This window comes from Python bivittatus, unplaced genomic scaffold (genome assembly GCF_059951505.1).
Source record: "Python bivittatus isolate LINGU-HERP-01145 unplaced genomic scaffold, Pbiv_v1 ctg000070_np1212, whole genome shotgun sequence".
NCBI classification, from domain to species: domain Eukaryota; kingdom Metazoa; phylum Chordata; class Lepidosauria; order Squamata; family Pythonidae; genus Python; species Python bivittatus.
In genome coordinates, this window is record NW_028277034.1 from 43,209,875 (window position 1) to 43,231,608 (window position 21,734).

At 37.7% G+C, this 21,734-nt stretch overlaps 1 protein-coding gene across 13 annotated transcripts in view; it reads right to left on the reverse strand.

Annotated features, from left to right (window-relative positions):
- Positions 1–21,734, reverse strand: part of PDLIM5 (PDZ and LIM domain 5) — a 140,286-nt gene that overhangs the window by 18,184 nt on the left and 100,368 nt on the right. For all 13 annotated transcript variants that reach the window (XM_088133044.1, XM_088133052.1, XM_088133046.1 and 10 more), the window contains one exon: positions 18,700–18,884. In XM_088133044.1, the coding sequence (XP_087989170.1) occupies positions 18,700–18,884 (185 nt within the window). The remainder of the gene's footprint in view (positions 1–18,699; positions 18,885–21,734) is intronic.

Below are 21,734 nucleotides of genomic sequence, written 5' to 3' on the forward strand. Positions count from 1 at the left end.
TGAAAAACCAGCAATGTCTGGAATGCTGAATTACTGGCAGATAAGCATAGCATACAAGGTGGCTAATTCATGAATATAATACAAGAATATTTCAAAGTAAAGGACATCAGTGGAAGTAGAACTGCTCTGTATGCAAAAGAAGTCCAGGTGCAAACCGTGTCATCTCTACAGAGGTCTGGAAAAATATCTTGTTGGAAACACTACAGAGCTACTGCTAGTCCAAGAAACTAGATAACACTGATTAGGTGTCCTATATCCTTAATTGTGTATTTGCTTTTCAATTTTTCTGATAGGCCCTTGTAGTAAGTAGCATGAACTATATTACCATATCTGAACAGGGGTTCAACACAAGCAGCTTTTCAGCACCTACCTTATCTACTAAACCACCCCCGTTTTGGGTCCTATGGCCTCTCTTTTGCACCTTTTCCTTTAGAAATAATGCCGAAACAGCTTCATTTTCAGCCATAGCATCTTGCATGCTTTTAACTCTGCCTATAGTCAAATTCATTAGTGTATTTATCTACTCATGCTTTGCCAATTCTACTGAAAAGGCAATTTAGTCACACACCTTTTCTGCCTGATTAAATTTCAAGGTCTGACAAACTGTTGAAGTTAAGAGATAAGACTGGCACCTTCTGAAATGTTTCTAGCCCCTAAAGTGACAACAATCTATGCTTTTTTCCTTTCGCTAAAGTGTGATAAACACCTGTAGATATTTATGATGCATTATCAGGATAACCCTCACTCACCAAATAAATAACGGCAATAAAGGAAATAGGAATGGTTTCCAGAGAAATGGGTACAATAAATAAGTAATTGGTCAGCTTTTCATTATCAAGAAACACTGTATTCTTTGAAAATGGCTCTCTCGTGTCTCTGAGGCACTCCATTATGACCCAGTGATCACAGTAATTTATTTTGAACTATAAATGCTCTTCAAGTCTACAAATAAACACAGATAACAGGGGAAGAAGAAAAATAATGCTAAAGGATTGAGGTTGGTGTTGTTTTTGACAAATTGCACTTTTGAGCACTACCTCTGAGAGTTTACTGCTTCATTTTCAGCTACCAGTGAACAGGAAAACTGTCAGAGAATATTCTTGAGATTGCTGAAGCAACTATGTAATTATGGATTTGTCCTGATTATAACACCCCAAGTAGCAATCTAATGCATTCGCTGACAATTTTCATTGGGTTTGAAAAGTACTGTTTTAGAAGGTTGTACTTATCCAGAGTTACATTTTTACAGGAGCACAACCTTGCCGCTTGGGTAACATTAAACACCTAGAAGAACCCGTAGGACCTCATTTTCTTCATATATTCCAGGTAAAGCCCTGCAATTGATTATAGAAGATGGCACTGAAACTTTGATGAGCTGCACTACCTCAGCATTTCTCCAATCCCTTTTTAAACTTCTTTGTCTTGTTACTGGTCCAACACTTCCAATTAAATGTACAATCTTTGTTAATACAGAAAACTAATTAGCACTGTTCAGTTGCTGGATTGTTCCAGTATCTGGAGATATGAACCACTCAGAGGCAATGGACAGAGAAAGACAGACTTGGATTTGGAAGACATGAGACTCATTAATAGCCTGGAAAAGTCACACTTTCTCTGCTGTGATTTTTTTCCTAATCAGGATAGAAATAAAAACATGTTATTGCACATCATTTTTGTGAAAGTCAGTAATGAATTCTGAACCACACTTGGGAAGTGAAGCATTAAATAAAAATGTGAGTTCATAATGTATTACAGCTGGTGTCAAATATTTTGCTACTTGTTCAGAAGGAAAAATGTCCTTGTTTTTTGTCATTAATGTGGGAAGGGTGAAAAGTTACCAGTACAAATGTTTATAAGGAGGGGTCATGGGAACTGAAGATGTCATTTTAAGACTCTGTCTAGAATTCCATTCATTGTTAAGGTAGGTCACTGATAAGCTGAGGAGGGCAATATCTGATATGTACGCAAGCAACAATACATAAATGCAATCCTGTATGTATTTCATAGCAAGATGAACCTTAGTACTTATTCTGACTTTAAAATTTTACACCACGGTAAGACAATTGACCTAAAACTAAGCCTATAATAATGTTGTCCCTCCGCTTGAAACTCCTCCCAATATACGCTACTCTTCACAACAGCTTCATATTTTATTTAATAGATTCAAAGACTACACTACAATTTGCTCAACTGTTGGGCATCTACTGTTGTCTCAGCGTAATAAAGCCTCTTTTTAGGAAACAGACCAAGATATGTGCTTCAGTTGGGTAGTGAGAGCTTTAATTATATTTGTGTTAGTTGTGTGCATGTGAAAGGTGTTTTTTTTGTTTGGATAGTACAACTTCATAAATATTTTTGAATCTCAAGGGCAGCTTAGGCTGAGACAAAACACAAAACTTCACCTGTTGTTTGGGATATAAAAGACAAAGATGTCTATAGAAGATATAACTTCACCGTAGAACACCGAAATAAATCAACATTTTCAGAAAGGGCTTAAACATACTGGTTGGCCGTTTCTCTGTTAGGCCAGGCTGGCAGCTGTTTTTTCTCTAGCTGGTAAAACCTCTTATCTTCCAGTGCTTCGATCTCTGACAGATAAACTGCACCGGGCAGATTTTTCTCACAGTGCCTCCTCCTCTTTGTCTTCTCTCCAATCAACAAACCAGAATCAACAAACTACAGCAATGTAACACTGCCCAGTCCATTTTAGGATTACTAGCCACTTGTGTGCTTTCCTAAAAACCAACAGCTAATCTTCAACAGCCATGGCTGTCTAGATCTATCCTAGATGCCAGCCATTACACACCATTTATTAGACTATTTATTTATCTATAAGACTTTTATGGCCTTCAATCTTATGTGCCATAACCCTGGGTGGCTCACAGCATCACCAATAAAAATATACCGAAAAACATTACAAATTGGCATCCAAGCAAAAACAATTCCCAGCACCCTGAACAATACTCCCCAATAAAAAAACACTTAGAGTTACTGGGATCCAGCCCCAACCTATCCTAACACTTGGGAGAAGAGCCAGCTTTTTAAGGCTAGAAGAGGCGGGGAGGGTTGCTGGATCTCAGGGGGGAAGGTATTCCACAGCTCACCGGTCACTACTGAAAGGCATGCTTCCAGTCAAACTTGCAGGTTGACTACATTTAAGGGAAGGAGCCTGGAGCATACCAACTCTATCTGACCTCCATCAAGCTCTCTCCCAGGTTTCCTTCCCAGTGTTTTTAAAAATTCTTTGGTAATTTTAAAGATTCCATCTGTGATGGTAGCTCAGTAGCCCTTCCTCCTCCTACAGGAGCATTTCCTATGGGAAACTAAATTACTGCCTAATCTTATCAGCTACCTAGCAGAAAGCCATGGATGAATGTAGCCGTCAGAGTTAGCTTTGCAGAGGAAGTGACTACTTTAATGCTTAGGATGAAAAAGGGTTGCATCCACTAATACATTTTGAGGAGCATCTCTTTCACTTTATTCATGCATGCATTCATTCAATCTGAACAGCACTGAATCCTAGGACTCCTTGCAGTTGATATTGTTTACATATAAAACATTTCCAGTAAACTAAACAATAATGTGTCCATGGTAAGAATAAATAAAAAATAAATATATTTATTTAGTTAATGTATTTTAAAAAAAATTTTAAATTAGAAATTAAAAAAATAACTCATTTGAAGTGACTCTGGGCAGCATACAATAAAACCAAGAATTAAAACATTTTGCAAACCCCTTAAAACAATAAGCATGGATAAATCAAGACTATGAGAAGGAAGATGTTTACATACAGGATAACCAGCATGCAGGCTCCCTATTTATATTTTAAAATGACAATCAGTACATAACAGAAAAAAACCACAACCTATCACTACACTCATTCACTTAATCAACAAATGTTCTACAGAAGCATCAGTTTTAAACATTTCAAAGGGCAGGTGCTACTAAAAATCAGTGATCTACAGCTCTCTTCACTTCACAGTGGTGGAGTACTAATAGCAGCTTCTCCCAGGACAACCAGATCAGCCAGGCTGATTCTGGTTAGTGAATGTGACTTGTAAAGTGTCTAGATACCAACTTTATAGAGCTTTGTAAGTCAAAATCAGGACTTTGAATTGTACACTTACTGGAAGCCAATGGAGGTTGCCTAGCACAAATGTAATATGCTTCCGATAGAGTGTGTAGGTCAACACTTTGTATCAACTGCAGCTTTCAGGTGGTCTTCAAAGCCTCTGAAAGAGCACAGTGCACCAGTAAAACAAAGTAGTATGTGTCAGCTCCATTAGATGGATTAGACTAGGAAATCAACTCCACAGGAAAGCTAAAACTATGTTTACAGAGGTCAGGTATGATAACAGAACCTCACAAGTCTGACTGGGTTGTAACTCCTCCTCCTTCTTATACTTCAGTGAATTAGGGAAGCATCTGCCTGAGCAGCTTCTGAATGTTATCTTGTCGTTCTGGACTCAAAAAATGATTCAGACCCTTTTGCCTAGGTAAAGGTTCCTGCATATCTCCGTCAAGGTTATCTTCCTTAATCTCTACATAAAGGGAGCATGAATTATTGTGGCAAGGTCCTCTCCACATACTACTTATCATCAACCACACTATCTAACTTCAACTGAGCTACACAACAAACTATCCAATTATTGGTCCAGCATGCAGAAGCAGAGGCAATGATGGGCATGCTTCAGTTTCCCCATGCGATACCCCTGTTCCACTAGCTGCCCTGGTTATGACCTATGAACCCTGATATAGGGCCTGGTTATCTGAGGGAGCACCTATCTCCCATGATACAAGCCAACAGGGTTGATGTGCTCTGGTTTCCTTTTGTCAAACAGAGTCACCCAGGAAGCGTATCTTCTCTATTGCAGCATCTGCCATCTGGAATGTGGTCCTGAGATCTGTGTGCCTCCCACCCTGAGGCATTCCAAGGGCCTTAAAGATCTGACTGTTTGGCCAGGGTGGTTGGAGCCCTTTGCTGTTTGCTCTGATTGTATATCAAGAGAGGTGAATATATGTAGCTCAGGGTTGAACTGTGGAGTCCTCTCAACCATAGTTTTAACTCAACCATAGTTTTAACTGGGAAACTGTCAGCAGTTTAGACCAAGCTAAATCCAAATATGCAAGAGAATTCTTGGAAGCCTGGTATTCAGACAAGGCAGCAATTAACAGACATATAGAGATAAACAGCATCTACATACTATTCAAAAGAGACAAAAGACCAGAAGATCGCCCCACCACCAATCAATCACCAGCAATCATCACCCAGATAAGCAAAGGTTACCACCAGGCACACAATCAAGCAGCAAACATATGCCAATCAAAGAACTATCAGAGGAGCAAAACAAAAACCCCACCCTTACCAGCACTGGCAAGGCAGGCCACAGCACATAGAGAGCAAACCCCATCCCATTTTAGCACTGAAGATGTTACCTAGCTGGGAAATGAAACGTTTGCAAGAAAAGAACCAAGATCAGAGAACCCCAAGGACTCCACAGTGATTGTATATGTTTTTGTGTTGTTGGCCAGGTTCGCCATCTTGTTCATTTTGGTTTGTTTGTTTTTAGTTCTTATTTACCTTGTTCTTACTTGTATTGTATTTTTATTACTTTTGTTATATTCTGAGTCATACAAAATTATTCTGGAGTCAGGCGGTGCCTAAATCAAATGAATCAATCAATAAATGCTCCTTCGGAATGTTTAGAAATGTAATGTCCCACCTCCCCACCACTTTGCAAGTTTATACTTCTTATTCGGTGTCCATTGGCTTTGTTTATCACTATGATGTTATCAATAGATACAATTGGGCTAAGATAATTGCAGCGTTGGAAAGTCACGAAGTACCTAGTGAAGAATCTGCAATTCAAAGTCCGACTACAGATGATTTAAGTTCTGGGCTCACACAATATGCTAAACCCTTCACCCAGATTAACAAAAGACAATACCTGTATTCACACACCATGCTACGCCTATGCAAATAAACTGTATTATGGCTTAATGGCATAGGCTAGTTCAAACAATATGCCAAGGTAACGAATTGATTTCCACAATGTGCTAAATCACAAATGATAAATAAAATAAATTGCCTCACATTTTAGTCTAATGTAGTATATTGTGCAAATCCAGTCATTTTTCAGAAGCTGATGTGGTTCTGTTGAAACACCCCCGATGAAAAAGAACATACCATCTACGTGTGTGTGTATATACACATATAAAAATTATATTATTATATTTTTGTCCTATCTGTCCATCGATCTGTCGATCTATCAATCTGTATTGGTTAACTCAAGGTGACGAACATACCTAATACTTCTGTTTCCTATTTTCCTCACAACAACCACCAACAACCCTGTGAGGTGGGTTGGGCTGAGGGAGAGTGACTTTCCCATAGTGACCCAGCTGGCTTCTCCTAATGTTCTTAGTGTTTATTCTGCTATCAATGCATGATAAAAAGTGGGTTGTATTTTTCAGCTGGCTTGTCCCAAGGCCTGATTAGGGCTGAGAGGGAACAAGGTCACCCAGCTGGCTTCTGTCCCTAAAGGAGAACTAGAATCTGAGTCTCCCTGCTCCTGGTGCAGCACCTTAACCACTACACCACATTGGGTCTCACAGGAAGTTTCCTCTATGATTTAGCTGAAATATCTCTCTCTCCTGTTTCCATTTCCTGGTTCTTTGCTTGCTCTCTGCAGTAACATTGGAGAAATGTGTTCCATCTTCTACAAATTGGAAGCTGCTTTGAACATTAACCCTTTAGATAATGAAGGTCTCCCTTATTTTTTCTTCTCTTCTGTTCTTTGTAAAACTTGGAACAGAGCTCTCATCATTCTAGGATATTTTTTTTCCTGAGTACACTTTAATTTGTTAAGGGTCTTAATAATGGCTGGCATCCAGAATAGAATAAAATACTCTATTTCAGAGGACTGAAATGGAGTAATTACTCTTCTATAAGAACAGTGTTTTTTCTGGAAGTACTTCTATTTCTAGAGAAACATGAGAATATTCAGAACAGGCTAGGTTTTCATGGCATAGTCTAACACAAAACATTAATAATGAATTAAAATGTTACTGCAGTATTACAAGACAAGAATAAAGTCCACTGCTTCAGCCAACCTTTCTCTGACAGACATTCTCTTGACCATAGCAACAACTGAGACTGAATAGTTTAACACTCACTTAAATGTAAGATCAGGCATCATGTGAAGTCTATAAATAATAAAGATACTTCTATGCATACAAGTGCCAGAATTTCATTCTGAAGTGTTCTCATCCAATGGTTTATATAACCACTACCATACAACAGATGGAGAATATAGATGTTCTTATTACTTAGCAGACTATAATTCCTTGGCTCTTATTTCTTAATAGACTATATTGGCTCTTATTACTTAATAGACTATAACTCCTTGGCTCTTATGGATATTGGTGAGTTTAACAAACTATTAATATCCCTTCCCCCCCCCCCACAAAAAAACCCCACCAATTAAGTGAGTGAGAAATTTCAGCCTCTTAACATTTCCCTAAAAGGCATGGGTTTAGGCAAGCAAATGAGAGAAAGCAAAGTCTTCAACAATTACTTTTTTTTTTTTTTGCTAGATTTGTGGAATATAATTAAAGCTTTAAATCCTCCTACGATGAAAGGCAGAACAGGAAGGATTATACTGTTATCATTTCTTAAAATGACTGGGAAAGCCAGAATGTGCACCATGAAAAATCACAACAGGTGCATTAGAGGCCCAGTTACAATTTCAGAAGGTTAGTTTCCTGCTGTAGCAGCTAGCCTTTCATCTCTAAAGAGCTCAGATCAAATGGACTGTAAAGTTTCTTAATTAAAATGAACATTCTGGGCTGGCTTGGGTCAGGTCATCTTCTCATCTGCAGCATTTATGGGTCAGTCAAAATTCAGTAAAATTTGAGGGATTTGCTTTGTTCCTTTTAAAAAGTCAGTCTCCCGAAGAAGAAAATTGGAGCACTGTCCCACTGAGTTCATGCCTACTACAGTTATTTAATGTGTCAGACAGGAAGGCAAAAAGGTGCTCTGGAATGGTCTGGAGTGTGAATGTAGGACCTTCTGCAATTCCTTAAAACTGCCACACCCTTTCCAGTGACTGGTGTAGGAATTTACAGATGGGTGTCATGATTGCATCCTGCAAGCCCTGGAGAACCTTTTTGCCTTTGAATATGAAGTGATGCACAGCCCTAATACCTACATGCTTGCCTTAGTTTACATTTGGTTTACATCTTGTGGTATTATTTGCAATAAGCCATATATTAACATTGGAGTCAATGGAGGAGCTTGACTTTTGAAGCAGTTAAGATCAAATATAGCATCATCTTTCTGCATTGAAGCTGAATGCATGGGAACAGCTTTATGGCATGGGACTTAAATAATTTCATTTATTTTTAGACATGTATCCCACCTTATACATAGGAAGGACTATACATATTTTAAATAAATAATAATGGATGCATTATATTAGCAAAGCTTGCTGGGTTTTTTTGGAAAGCACAACTGGAGCACACTGGTACTGAAATAAAACAACCTGATAACAATTTCATAACAAATTAAGATACAATATCAATAGTTTAAGTTTGAGAAAATAAAGAAGAATCATAGAGTTGACTGACAGAGGGGCAGAACTAATTCTACAAACCCTTTGAGGAAAGGGATGGCTTGGGTAGATAATGAGGGAAACCAAGGAACTGGGAAAAAAATAAAGTTGGCATCTTACTCGTTTTTTACTCATATGCTCTTTATTTTGAACTGCTTGTGTATCCAGTGTCCATAACAAACTAGAGTTATGTCAAAATGATGACATATGTATGATGTCATCATGCAAATGCCACATGTTGCATCTCATGTAACACAATCAGGTAAACCATGGCATTTCCATGGTGATATCATCATTCAGCTGCCCCCCTTTCTCTCATCTGCCTATGGTTATGTAGGAACCCCACGCAACGGCAGTTTCATTTCGATCTCACAATAAATGTTTTTGGAGAAGTGTATGTTACTGCACTATCAACCTGTAACAGCTTTGGTTAGCCATCCTTTCCACCAGGTAAGGCAAAATGAACACATATTCTTCTGAATCTGTTTTAGATTATTTATCCAGCTTTCTATCATACCCATTAGGAAAATCTCTACTTAAGATTTTATAATAAGGGATAGCTGTTGTAAAACAGCCACTGTAACTGTAGTTGCAGTGGCTCAAGAGCTGCCAATGCACTTCCAACATCTTTTCATTTCAACCTTTAAAGCAGAATTTTTTAATCCACTAGAAACTGGGAGACCGTGAGTTCTAGTCCCACCTTAGACACAAAGCCAGCTGGGTGGCCTTGGGCCAGTCACTCTCTCTCAGCCCTAGGAAGGAGACAATGGCAAACCATTTGTGAAAACTTGCCAAGAACACTGCAGGGACTAGTCCAGGCAGTCACCAAGAGTCAAGACTGGCTCAAAGGGACCAAAAAAAGAAAAAAAATGGGAGGGGGATTATTGAATACAGAGTCAGAAATTATATGAACTTTCTCACATGTTTGAGTTTAGGCCAGTGTTTTCCAACCTGAGTATCCTCCTTATGTGTGGACTTCAATGCCCAGAATTCCGTAGCCAACATGGCCATTTCTGAGAATTCTAGCATTGAAGTTCATGGATCTGAAAGTTGTCCAGATTGGAAAACACTAACCTATGTTATTAGAAGGACTGCTTATGTAATCAGATATGTAAAATCATTCTCCAAAGCAAACTGATTTCAAATTGCAATATTTGAGGTGAGCTGAAGAATGTTGTCTCCCTCTGGCTGCCGAAAGTGGCAGACTCTGAATGAGACAATGAACAGGGAGGCTCTTTAAAAAGTTAATTGAGAAATGAAGCTATGGTTTCATTGAAAAAAAGATGGACTATGGCTTTGCCTGGAGAGAGGTTGGGGCGGGAGTGCAGCTCATTGTTAGTAGGAGGAAAATGACATGGTTGCATATTAACCAACTCCATTTGCATCTGATAAGAAGAGCATTCCAAATGAAGAATTGTGAAATTGTCTCTGCAAGATACTAGATATGAATAATAAATATCTTTAACAACCCTTTAATCACAACACAGAGGTGCCTTGTTATCCGTGGTTCCACTACTCATGATTTAGCATACCTGCAGTTAATAAAAATAAACCAGATTTCATTAATAGCAGGTAAGGTATTCATTCATTCATTCATTCATTCATTCATTCATTCATTCATTCATTCATTCATATTTGCATGTGCAAAATGGCGGATGGATTTTGTACATGAGCAAAGCAGGTTTTTAAAGGTCTCGTTATTCATGGTTTCGTTATCTGCAAGTTGGAACAAAACCCCTGCAAATATCAAGGGCCACCTGTACAAACTCTGTGGGAAGAGAGTTGCATAATCATCATATTTTAATTTAAAATGCACACGGGTTAAAAAAAAGAATAGTACATCTATTCTGTTCCACACTGCTTCCAAGAGGTTAGCATCTCACATCACAAGGAAATGCCCCAGCTTAAAAGTTGATGCTTACGAAGAACTTTTGCATGGTTTCAGAACACTTTGCATGGCTACACTGGAATTCACATTCATTAACCTGTCACAACCTATGGTATGCCAAAACAATTTAGCATTATTAATACTGGGCTGACCATTTGTCAGGATCAAACTCCTCTGATGTTGCTATTGAACTCTCAGTCTACTCAACTCTTTTAGGACACTTCTATTTAAATTACATCTCGCTCAGTTTCAAACTACAGCAAATAATCTGGCTAAAAACAAAAAATCAAGTCCACCATTGCTGTATGTATGGGTTTAAATCCCAGGAATCCAATTCATGAACTACAGAATTCTATCCAAACAGCACTAGTTTACCACTCTTGGCACTTGCTGCCTTCTCAACTGCCCAATCTTTAAAAGGTTATTGAATGAATTATGTATAGATACAAAATGCCAGCCCCACAGCACCTTCCTAATGTAAAAAAAAAACAAAACAAAAAAAACACTATTGAGCCTCATATCAGCTATATGCATTTTGGAAATTAAAAAGGGGAGACTTTATTTGGAAATGTTCCCATTTATCCATTAAAAGGACAAAGATAAGCAGAATCATAGAAAACATATTGGATGGGCTGGAGGAAAAAGCATATCTGTTTGCCTTCTGATAAATAGATGTTACATTTTTGGCTACATCTATGTTGGCAGTCATTTGGTGAATGAGCAACCCCCCTGCTCTTTCAACATGGTTGTGATTGTGTCCATTGGTCCAAAGATGCTGCCAACCCTGGCGTCAAATTACACCCTTTTCACTTCTCCTGCAGTACTCTTGACGCTACAAAGTGGCAAACTCGTTGAGTCTAATCATTGTTCTGATTTTACTAATTGGTCCAGACGCATAAGCAGCGTCTAGAATTCCCACACTGTTGTCAGTATTGGAATGTGCTTTGGATCGTTTTAAGTTTACAGTATTTTAATAAGCAGTTAAAAATACTACCAAATTGAATATTAATGGTTTGCAAAAACTCTGGGATTGGAATACTCCATATTAACAAATACATGGCTAAAGGTCTTAAAGGATGTTAAGTAAACTTCTTACAATCTTAAGATGAGACTAATTCAACAAATACATTTGTTTTATGCTTCCAGGAAAGCTCAGAGAATGTTTTAAAGGGTTGGCTGTCAACTTCGCTATACTAAAATCAGATATTAAACTGATTTTAGTTTAATATCCATCAGTTTTAAATTGGCACTCTAAAGATTTAGAGATGTTTAGCTTCTCTTGAATTGCATACCAATATTCAAAAGTTATTATCATATCAAGAATTCACAATCAATTCACAAACACAGTGATATGTGTTCATGTACTCTACGAACTGGCTCTCTGTCATGATTCTGATCAGTATTTATTCCACATGGCCAAGATTTAAGAATGAATTTAAGACTGGGCTGAATGGTCTAAATATGCATATATGTATTTGTTGTTTCCTTTTTCTATTTTTTCCTTTTTTATATATATAAAGTGATTCGCAAGTTTGGGAGTTAATTATAAAGGGCAGTTTGTAGGGTTTTCAAACACTGGGGAAACAGTGAACTAAGAGACTGAAGCCCAAGATCCAGTGAATGGAACATGGAGGCCAGGACAAGCATCTAAATGCTATGACTTGAGTAAGCACTGTGGTTTTTTATTTAGTTTTGAAATACTTGGTTTGCACTGATCCAGGCACTGTCCTAAGTTTGCAATGGCACAGAAAGGTAGTTGCTTCTCAAGAGAGGGGAAGCTTTAAAAGTGTACTTTATAGAATATGTGTTTCTCTGACTGTTACAGCAGACCTTGTAACTTGGAGACAAAATAAGGACAAAATAAGGAGCAGGTGCTTACGTAATCTTAATGGCTGGATTTCCATTTTCCATTTCCTTTCCACCTTTCCAAAGCCTACCTAGAAGAAAATGCATATTGAGGAGCACTGCAACTCATATCACCTCAGACTGCTGTACATGCCTAAATTTAATTCCAATTATGCTTGGTATTAATCAGATTCTCAAATTCTGGTAAATTTTAGGAGGAACATGGCTATCACTTAGTATCACTGCACACAAAGCATCATTTAGAGCAAGCAAGTGAGAAAGATAACTACCGATGGAAAAGAAAGCAAGATGAACCTATATGTCTGTATTTTAATCTCTAGCCAAACACAGACTTGTCTGCCCCAAGCACTCTTAAATTTTCCATTCCTGTTTTATGATAATCAGTATTGGCAAAATATTGAAATGTATGCTAGATATCCCATTTCTGGGGTCAACAGGTCTAGAAGACGACAACAAAAATGAAACAGGGACTTAAGGATATGTCCTTCAAGACTGGCTGGAAGAATTTGGGATATTCAGTCCAGAGAGAAGACAACTGAGAGAAACATGACATTAGAAGTCAGATACATAAAAAGGTGACCTAGAGAAGATATTCAGGAACTATTTTTTACTGTCACAGACACTAGGAACAGACACAGTGAGTGTAAGCTACAGATACCTAGATTTCATTTAAATATAAGGAAACATTTCCTGGTGGTAAGATCTGAACAACAGTCAAAGTGTTTACCTAGAGTAGTGTTTTTCAAACTTGGCAATTTTAAGATGTGTGGACTTCAACTCCCAGAATTCCCCAGCCAGCTGGTTATGGGTTCTCTATCTCTGGACTTTTTAAAGAAGAGATTAGTCAGTGATGTCTTCAGGATGTTTTAAATGGTCTCCCTGCACACTGTTGTTTGATTAGATCATCTTTGTGATTCCTTCCAATTCCAGAGTTTTATGATTTTAGAATATGTAGCAGAATACTGCATTTGGGGAACAGATATTGTTTAAAGATGCAGCAAATAAGCAGGAGGAGCTGGAACTTGATTAAGGTGCCTGATTAGGAGATAATAGTTTTTAATTTTTTGAGCTCTGCTGTGGCTTGAATATTTGGATCAAGGTGGGAATATGTATCTAAGTAACAACACCCTAAAGTCCCCTTCTCCCATTGATAAGATGTGGGCCAGATAACATTTGCAAAGCAAATGGCTAGTTGAGATTCTACAGAGAAGTGTATCTTTCTTTGCACCATTTGAATTAATTTTTATGATTATATTTCTGCTCCGTTACTCAGCTCCAAGAATTCCAAATCAATTTTCTAAAACATGGAACATGGAAGCAAAGCACCAAAAGCTGTTAATTCGTCCTTTTCAGTTAGAAGGACAGCTTTCCAAAACAAAAACTCACTGCTCAGAATGGCTTAAACAAACAAAGTAGTAAAACAAATGAAACAACTTCAGCAGATAAAAATAAACTACAAACAATGAGATTCTTGAGAAACTTAAAAAAGCATTCAGAATATTGCCCTGTCTTGTAAAATATATAGTTACACACTTACTTCTACCACTGTGCAGAATACCTTGCAGGTTAAACATTAAAAGATTATTTCTGTTAAATGTACCATAAATGAAAGAACACATTGCACTCAAAATGTAAGAATTAACCTCCATTTCATTTCACCATAGAAAGAGAGGAAAAAAGAGACCAGTTCAACAGAATACAAATACAGTGATGTATCGCCACCTCAAGGTATTCTGAAGTATCACACTTCCCAACCCCCCGAAGGTATTTGTTTTATTGAACTGTCAAATATAGCCATAAGCAAACCAAGCCACACAATTAAAACTACCTACCACATTAAACATGTGTTTTCTGTAACTGTGGATAATTTTGAATCCTTCCCCAATCAATATGTAATGACATTTTTCAAAAAAGAAATGCATCTGTTCACAAGTGCAGTTGAATCTAATTGCTTTATTTATTTGATTGATTGATTTGGAACCTGTCTTTTCTGCAGGTGACATACATAGTATTCCTACCTCCTGTTTCTCCCTGCAACAGCCACCCTTGTGAGGTTGGTTCAGTTGAGAGAGATTGACTGGCCCAAAACATACCCACCGAGCTTTCATGGCTAGGTGGACTAGAACCTGGGTTTCACCTATGCCAGTTCAAGACCTTAGCACTATACCACAATGCCTGTGTTTACAACTTCCACAGTTCTAAACAGATTAAGAGTATGCTGAAAAAGTAAGATAGGGTTTTTTAAAATTAACTCTGAAGGTTAAGGGCATACCTTGACAAATGGCCAATTTCAGTTGGCAAATCTAAGTAAATGAAAAGGTTCCCAAATGAAGGAAGAAAGATTGGATCAATTGATTGGACTGAATGATGAAAGATAATGAAGAAAGACTGGATGCAGAAGTACAGGTAAGACAAGTAAATACACAGGTTTTCCTTCTTACAGTAGGAAGCATAGAATGTGTGAGTTCAGAACAGTTCTCTGCCAAATTTTCCCCTCTACAAAAAAAGGGATTTTTGGGGGCGGGGGGTTTCCCTCAGAGTATAAAATCTTTTAAAAATCACAGTGGAGGAAGCAACAGAGGTTGTGCTTATCTTACAAAATATGTATGGTGGCAAATAAGTCTTTTTTATACTGAAAATGTCTCTTCTGCATATGCTCAAAGCAAGCCTTTAGGCCTAACAATTTTAAAGCCAGCAACACTTCCTACAATGGTCAGATAGTGACTTAATATTGCACAGTCACAGAGTCATCCCAAGTTTGCAAGAAGACCACCTCTTGTGAAAACAGAGACAGAGCAGGCAGACAGACAGGCATGAAGATGTTGGCAAGTTTCTAGAGAAATCTGTCCTCCCTGGCTTTATTGCCCCCTTCTTAGTTTTGCCATCACACAATATGATAGGTAAAATTATGGGTGAAAACATTTAGCAAAGCCTTAGATGACAGGCACACCAAGAAAACTGAACTGCATAAATTCCCAGTTTATCCAGGGTTGACAATTTTTATAAGAGTGAAGAATCTGAATTCCACATCATGATAAATTGTCCTAGAAAAAGAATCCCATTCCTCTAAAATAAATGAAGATCTGATCTAAATTTAGGAAGTTAAAAGAAACACACATATCATATGAAGTTTATATATAGTCTATATTTACCAACAGCTTAAAGTACTTGAACAGAAATCAAACATTAGCGCCCCCCCAAATATCAATAAAGTATATTTAATATGATTTAACTATCCAAATGAATTAAAATCTTCATCTGGAAGCTATACTTACTAGAATATTTATAAAAACTTTAAGACATACAGATCAATAGCCTATAGTTTTCTTTCCTTATTAGATTCCAGCAGCACAATACAATACGTATTTACTCAGAAATTTCCCACCAAGTTAATGAGGCCAACCTTTTAATAAGGGTGCTTTATTGCTGTGTTACTGCAGCCTAAGGAAAAACAAAAGGAGGATCTGAAAACTGCTAATATGCTTATTTTAGAGTACCAAATAGCTAAATGCGTAAATGTATGTTCTACCTACAGATGATCATAAAAAAAAATCAGTAATTACAAGCTTGATTTTCAGTGTAATTAGCATGATGCCTTATTTATTTATTTAATTAATCTAATTCTAAACTGCAGTCCTATGTTGAAGCATCTTAAAGTTCACGGAGCTCGACTGAATGAAAAAAAACCCAAAGATTAAAACACAAGGGCACAAAATTACTGTTATTTAAAACCTTCAATGTGGAATGTACTAAATGAAAGCGAGGAGAAGAAAAATCCATTCATACTTAACACTCACACAGGAAGGTCTATATAAAGAAATAGATCTAAAATTCCGAAGTAGCAGCCTTATGAATACTAAGGGAGAATGCATTTTGAGAGAGTGGTCGTACTGCAGAAAAATCAAACTTAGGAGTAACTCCCACATGATGGTCTGCAAGTGTCAGCAAAGCAGCAAGACCACTATGATGACTTTAGTGTCTGCTGCTCACTTCACTAGTAAGTATTTTTGAACACAACACTGGTTGTCTTATATGCCAGGTGGGGCTACCTTATTTGAAAATGGCTTAGTAGCTAACAGTAGCCAGGGTGTGTGTTTCAGCACAAGTGTAATAATTGTGTGTAAACAGGTGTCCCACTGAGTATGCCACATTCTGCATCAGCTTCTACCAGCAGTAGCACAAGCAAAGCACATTACAATTACCTAAATATGAATTATTAATACTTCTAATACTAATACATGAACTATATTGGGCAGGATAGTCCTCTCCAAGAAAGCACATAACTGGTATAGCAACCAAGGTGGTAACAGGCACTCCTGGCTACCGAGTTTATTTAGGCATCTGGTGACAATGATAAATGTATGTGTTCCCCCTACTCAATTCTGGATGTTTCTGAATAAGTACAACTCTATCTAGAAACAACATACAGGTAGTCCTTGTTTAGTGACCACAACTGGGACTGGCAAACCGGTTGTTAAGCAAAGTGTCCACTAAGTAAAACCGCAACTGTGCTTATGAACTTACTTCAGCTTTCCTTTGCTTTACAGACCTGCAAAGGTCGTAAATGTGAGGATTGATCATAAAGTTACTTTTTCATCACCGTCATAATTGCAAACGGTTGCTAAATGAGGCAGTCGCTAAACGAGGAGTACCTGTATTCTCCAATTTCCATTATATGTGAATAACCACTTACAGGCTCTTTGTCTGAAGGAGCTTAAGTTAGTCTTATTTCAGTTGCTCAATTTAATTGTATTATTCTAACTTATGACATTATGAATTAATTTTACAAAATGACACATTTCTAACAGGAAAAAAAGCACAGTAGGAGACTTCTCTCCCCATGTCACTAATGGTAAAAACACATTACTCATCTTTAGTGATCAACAGCATGGGGTGCTTTACCACACAAGAGTCTCACTGTATCTCCTTCTTCCATGTCCAAATGACTGAGAATAAGGATCCCTTGACCAGCATACTTCTTTTTCTACTGCCGAGGTCAGGAATTGGGTGGGGAAAAGATATGAACAGTGCACAAAATCATCTCTGTATGCTACCTTGGTTTCTCTAATTAGCGAACAGAATATTGGTAGACTAGAAGAGTATAAGTCAAACCAGGGGGCCACGCATATTTCCCTTCTGGCCTAGCTGATTAATACTGGGAAAAATTGAGTGGACTGATGGGGGCTACATATGGCTTCCAAATAGTGCAATTTCAGGAAGAATCAAAGAAGTCAAATAAGCCAAGTTTCTCTCTCATGCCCCTTTGCTTTATAAACTGAATCAATTTTAGACCAGCCCTTCTAACTCCACCCAGACTCATTTACAATAAAAGCAATAGGAGTAAAAGAAAAACTTAAAAAATATGTAAAGAAACAGAGCAACTCATCACTGACAACAGTGCTAAAACATATAAAGAGATCGAAAAAGCTGGACAGAAAAGGAAATTCTTCTACCCCAACTTCTTCCTCCAAAAGAAACAGAAAGTCCTGGAAAGACTTGTGACCCTGATCTATGGAAATTAATTATTCAAAACACACACAAACACACACAAGATTAACAGCTATTCAATATGTAGCCTAGGCCAATGTATCATATCCGTGCCATAAGTAGGCATAGGCAACTGATTTGTTCCTGATCCTTTCTGTTCTATGTATTATTACTTACTGACTGAGACGTAACCCATCTACCCTGCATTAGAGAGCTCATTTTCCTTCCATTATTAAACTCAAAGTAACATAACCTGGGATTTCATATTCTTGTCACAGTGACAAGTGGACCCAGAATCACTGCTTCAGCATTCTGGGACCTCACACAACTCCCTTGATTTGCACAACTGTCACATGAATTGAGCCAACACGTAATTGTACTGAGCTTCATGGCCCTGCAGCAGCTGGGTCATGGTATTCCACACATGAAGACAATCCTGATCTCTCTCTGTCCCAACTAAAAGGGTACATGCAGTGGGATGTATGGAGACGTAAGGTTTATTTATGTGCCATATGGTACATATTACCCAGACCCCCAACCTATATATGAATAAGCTCCAAATTAAGCAAAACCACCCCCTATGTTTCTTATATTAAAATGGCATTACCCATTCTTCAGAACAATTCTACTTACAATGGATCCAGATGTTAAAATGCATTTTTATTAATTCTGATATGCTTAGGCAAAATGCTTTTCTGTTTTCTGTAGTTTTGTATTACATTTTAAAATTAAATTTGCAAGGCATAAATCTGGACTTGACATCAACTTTTATCAGGCATCAACATTTGTATATAAAAGTCTTTGGATTTCTAAGTCAGCAACCAAACCAATACTTCAACAATTTACCTGGTTGCTTAGAAGACTCCCAGCCTGAGGTTTTCACAGCATACTGAGGTCCTGTGGGCTTGAATGCTGCTCCAGACTCTGTATCAGCTGAAATAGGCCTACTGGCACCATTTTCTGGGTTTTCAGGCATGCTTCTTACAGCAGCAGCAGTACAAGTAGCAAATTGTGTAGGCTCCAAAGAATCACTGTTTGAAGACAAAAAAATTAGTTTAGCACAATCCCCAAACAAACACAAGGATCCAATGAAAATGTTCCTATATGAAGAAAGTTAGTTTTAATTATTAAAAAGTAACCTGAAAAACTGATCCCTCGCTGTTCATTCTCTCTTTTGCACACACTGCGGCAAATCTCATAAGGCACACTAATCCATATCATTTTGCATGTCATCTGTACCTGAACTATGGTTAGGATAGCTGTATTCTTAACTGTAGTCTATAACCAGGGTCTCATTAAACTGCTTCTTACAACAGCTATAGTTAATGCTAAGGCATGCTCATGTGAAACACCTTCTGATTGACTTATTTGTTTATAAGTATGGTGGCACTCCTTCAAAGTCCAGAAAGATTAATTGTCACAATGTATAATACAAAGTCCTCCTCATTACCATGAGGAGAATTTCAGGCGACTAAGTAGGCACCCAAGAAAAAGGAATTCAGGAGTGCAAGACTTTGTCTTTCACAGTTCAGCCTCAGACTAGAAAAGGTGACTGTTCATTGTCAATCAGTTATGTGCAATTTTAGATTATGTATATAATGGTCTCACAGTCCATGTGTTCCTATTTTACTTCCTTTAAAATAAGGACAAACCAAGCCTACAACATCTGAGGACCTTCCTGTTAATTATTTCCACCTCAAAGAGTGGTCTTGACAGCTCTACTGGTGGAACCAGAATATATTTTACAGATTTCATTTAATATCTACCATTTGTCTGATGAAAATTTCAATTTAGGAAATATGAAAGTTAACATACCTCAAAGGGAGAAAACACTATCATATACATAACTGCTAAGATCTACTGCTTTAGAAATAGTTAAGACTGAAGCAATTTAGGAAAAAAAAAATACAAGTTTACATTTTGGGAAAGGACAAGTTTCTTTTGGATTTAGTTCTAAGTTTGCATGCAGGTTAAGTTACTCTGGTAGTTCTATATTTTCACTATTAAAACACTGGTCTGATATAGTAAATCTGTTTGAAAATATTCCAAAACAAGTAGCGGTATGAATGCATCCTCAAACTATACATTACAATAACTACAGTGTCCGGCTTGCCCCCTTGGGATCTTTTCTGAATAGTAAAGCTGTGTGGTCTCTTTAACTTCTGCATGTGGTTGATGGTGATAGTTCACAAATGCAGAAGTAGAACAAAAGTTATTGCAGCCATAAAAGTCTTTTAGACACCTTTCAAGATTCACTCCACACGCTTATGATTTTTTTAAATATTTAAAAGTACTCAAGAAAAGCCATATTTGCATTGCTTTGCATAGAAATGGATGCAGGTATTTATTTATTTATATGCCACATTTATACAGCCACCCATCTTTTTAATGACTTGTTGCTCCATAAAGAAAACCAGTGCCAAACAATGAAGACTGCAGTAAGTCTATGGTCTAACCAAGATAGAGATAGCTTCAGGAATGCTCTTGCTAAAGAATACAGTAATGCAAAGACTGCTGCCTCTCTTTCCCTTCTTGTTGAAATCTGTGTACTGTCCAGTAGGGTTCATGTCTACAACCTTTGGGTTAAGATACACCAATGGAATTATAACAGGATATTATTGCCAAAAGCATTAAAACATGTAAATCTATACAGAAATCTATATGAAAAGTGGGATGAGCCATGCTAGTAAAGCTCAACTCATAGCTATGAAATTACAAACTTTGGGCATTTTCAAAGGAGGAAAGGTTGAAGTCTAGCTGAACAATGGGCTTCACATGAAACTTTTGATTTATGGCACTCTCTATGCCTATTGAGGTTGGCAGGAGACTTTCTGTCAACATTTGCAGCAGACCTCACACACCAATAATATTGGAACTAGTTTTGTAAGACTTTCATTACCAAAACAGAGAACGTTTTTAGTTCCTGCCACTGCATTCCCTCTGGATTTCCTTCCAGAGGTAATCTTTATGTCATGTTCAAGTAATCATGGAAATGTTATCAACAGGCAACATGCTGACTTAAAAAAATGCTAATTTCCATAGCAGTTTGCTTTCTAACATAATTCTATGCATGAAAGATTGATTAATGGGTCATTGTCTAAGGGAAGAAAAGCTCACTTTAATACTGAGAAAAGGACACAAGAATTGGCATGTGTCAAGTTACCATATCCAGCAAAAAGATACCAGGGTGCACATCTGGGTAACTGGAAATATTCATCAAGTAAATCTGTTTTTTCACCACCATGAAAGAGAAGGAAGGAAGGAAGGAAGGAAGGAAGGAAGGAAGGAAGGAAGGAAGGAAGGAAGGAAGGAAGGAAGGAAGGAAGGAAGGAAGGAAGCCATTGTCTTCTTTTATCCCATGGAGCTCAACAGGATTTTCACTGAACTTCCTCATCTGGAACTTCAAGGCCCCCATCAACCATTTAGAGCCCCAGAATATATTCATTACTGTACTTACTGTAATTATAATTTTGCTATACATAACAGATGGACAATCTGTCGACTTGATTAATCTAAGATCCAAGTTTAAAAGTTTGCAGAGTTATGCTAAGTAACTAGCATACCAATATGCTACACCATTCTTTCTCCCTTCCTCTGCACAAACACCTTTACATCTGGGTAGTAAGGAATGTAGAGAGGAAATGGATGATAAGCAAAGGAATGAGTGTCCATGCCATGCCAGCCCTGCCTATGAATTATTCAAATCCATGTCCTGTGGCACTCATCAGCCTATCTGTCCAGAGCCATGGCATTCTTCCTGTTTGCCATCTTGCATACCGCCACCGGACTGCATGGGAAAAGACACCAATGAAAGCTTTCTGATCCAGCTACAGCAGATGTAGGAAAAGGAGAAGAGAGGAGCAGAGGAGCACTGATTACTC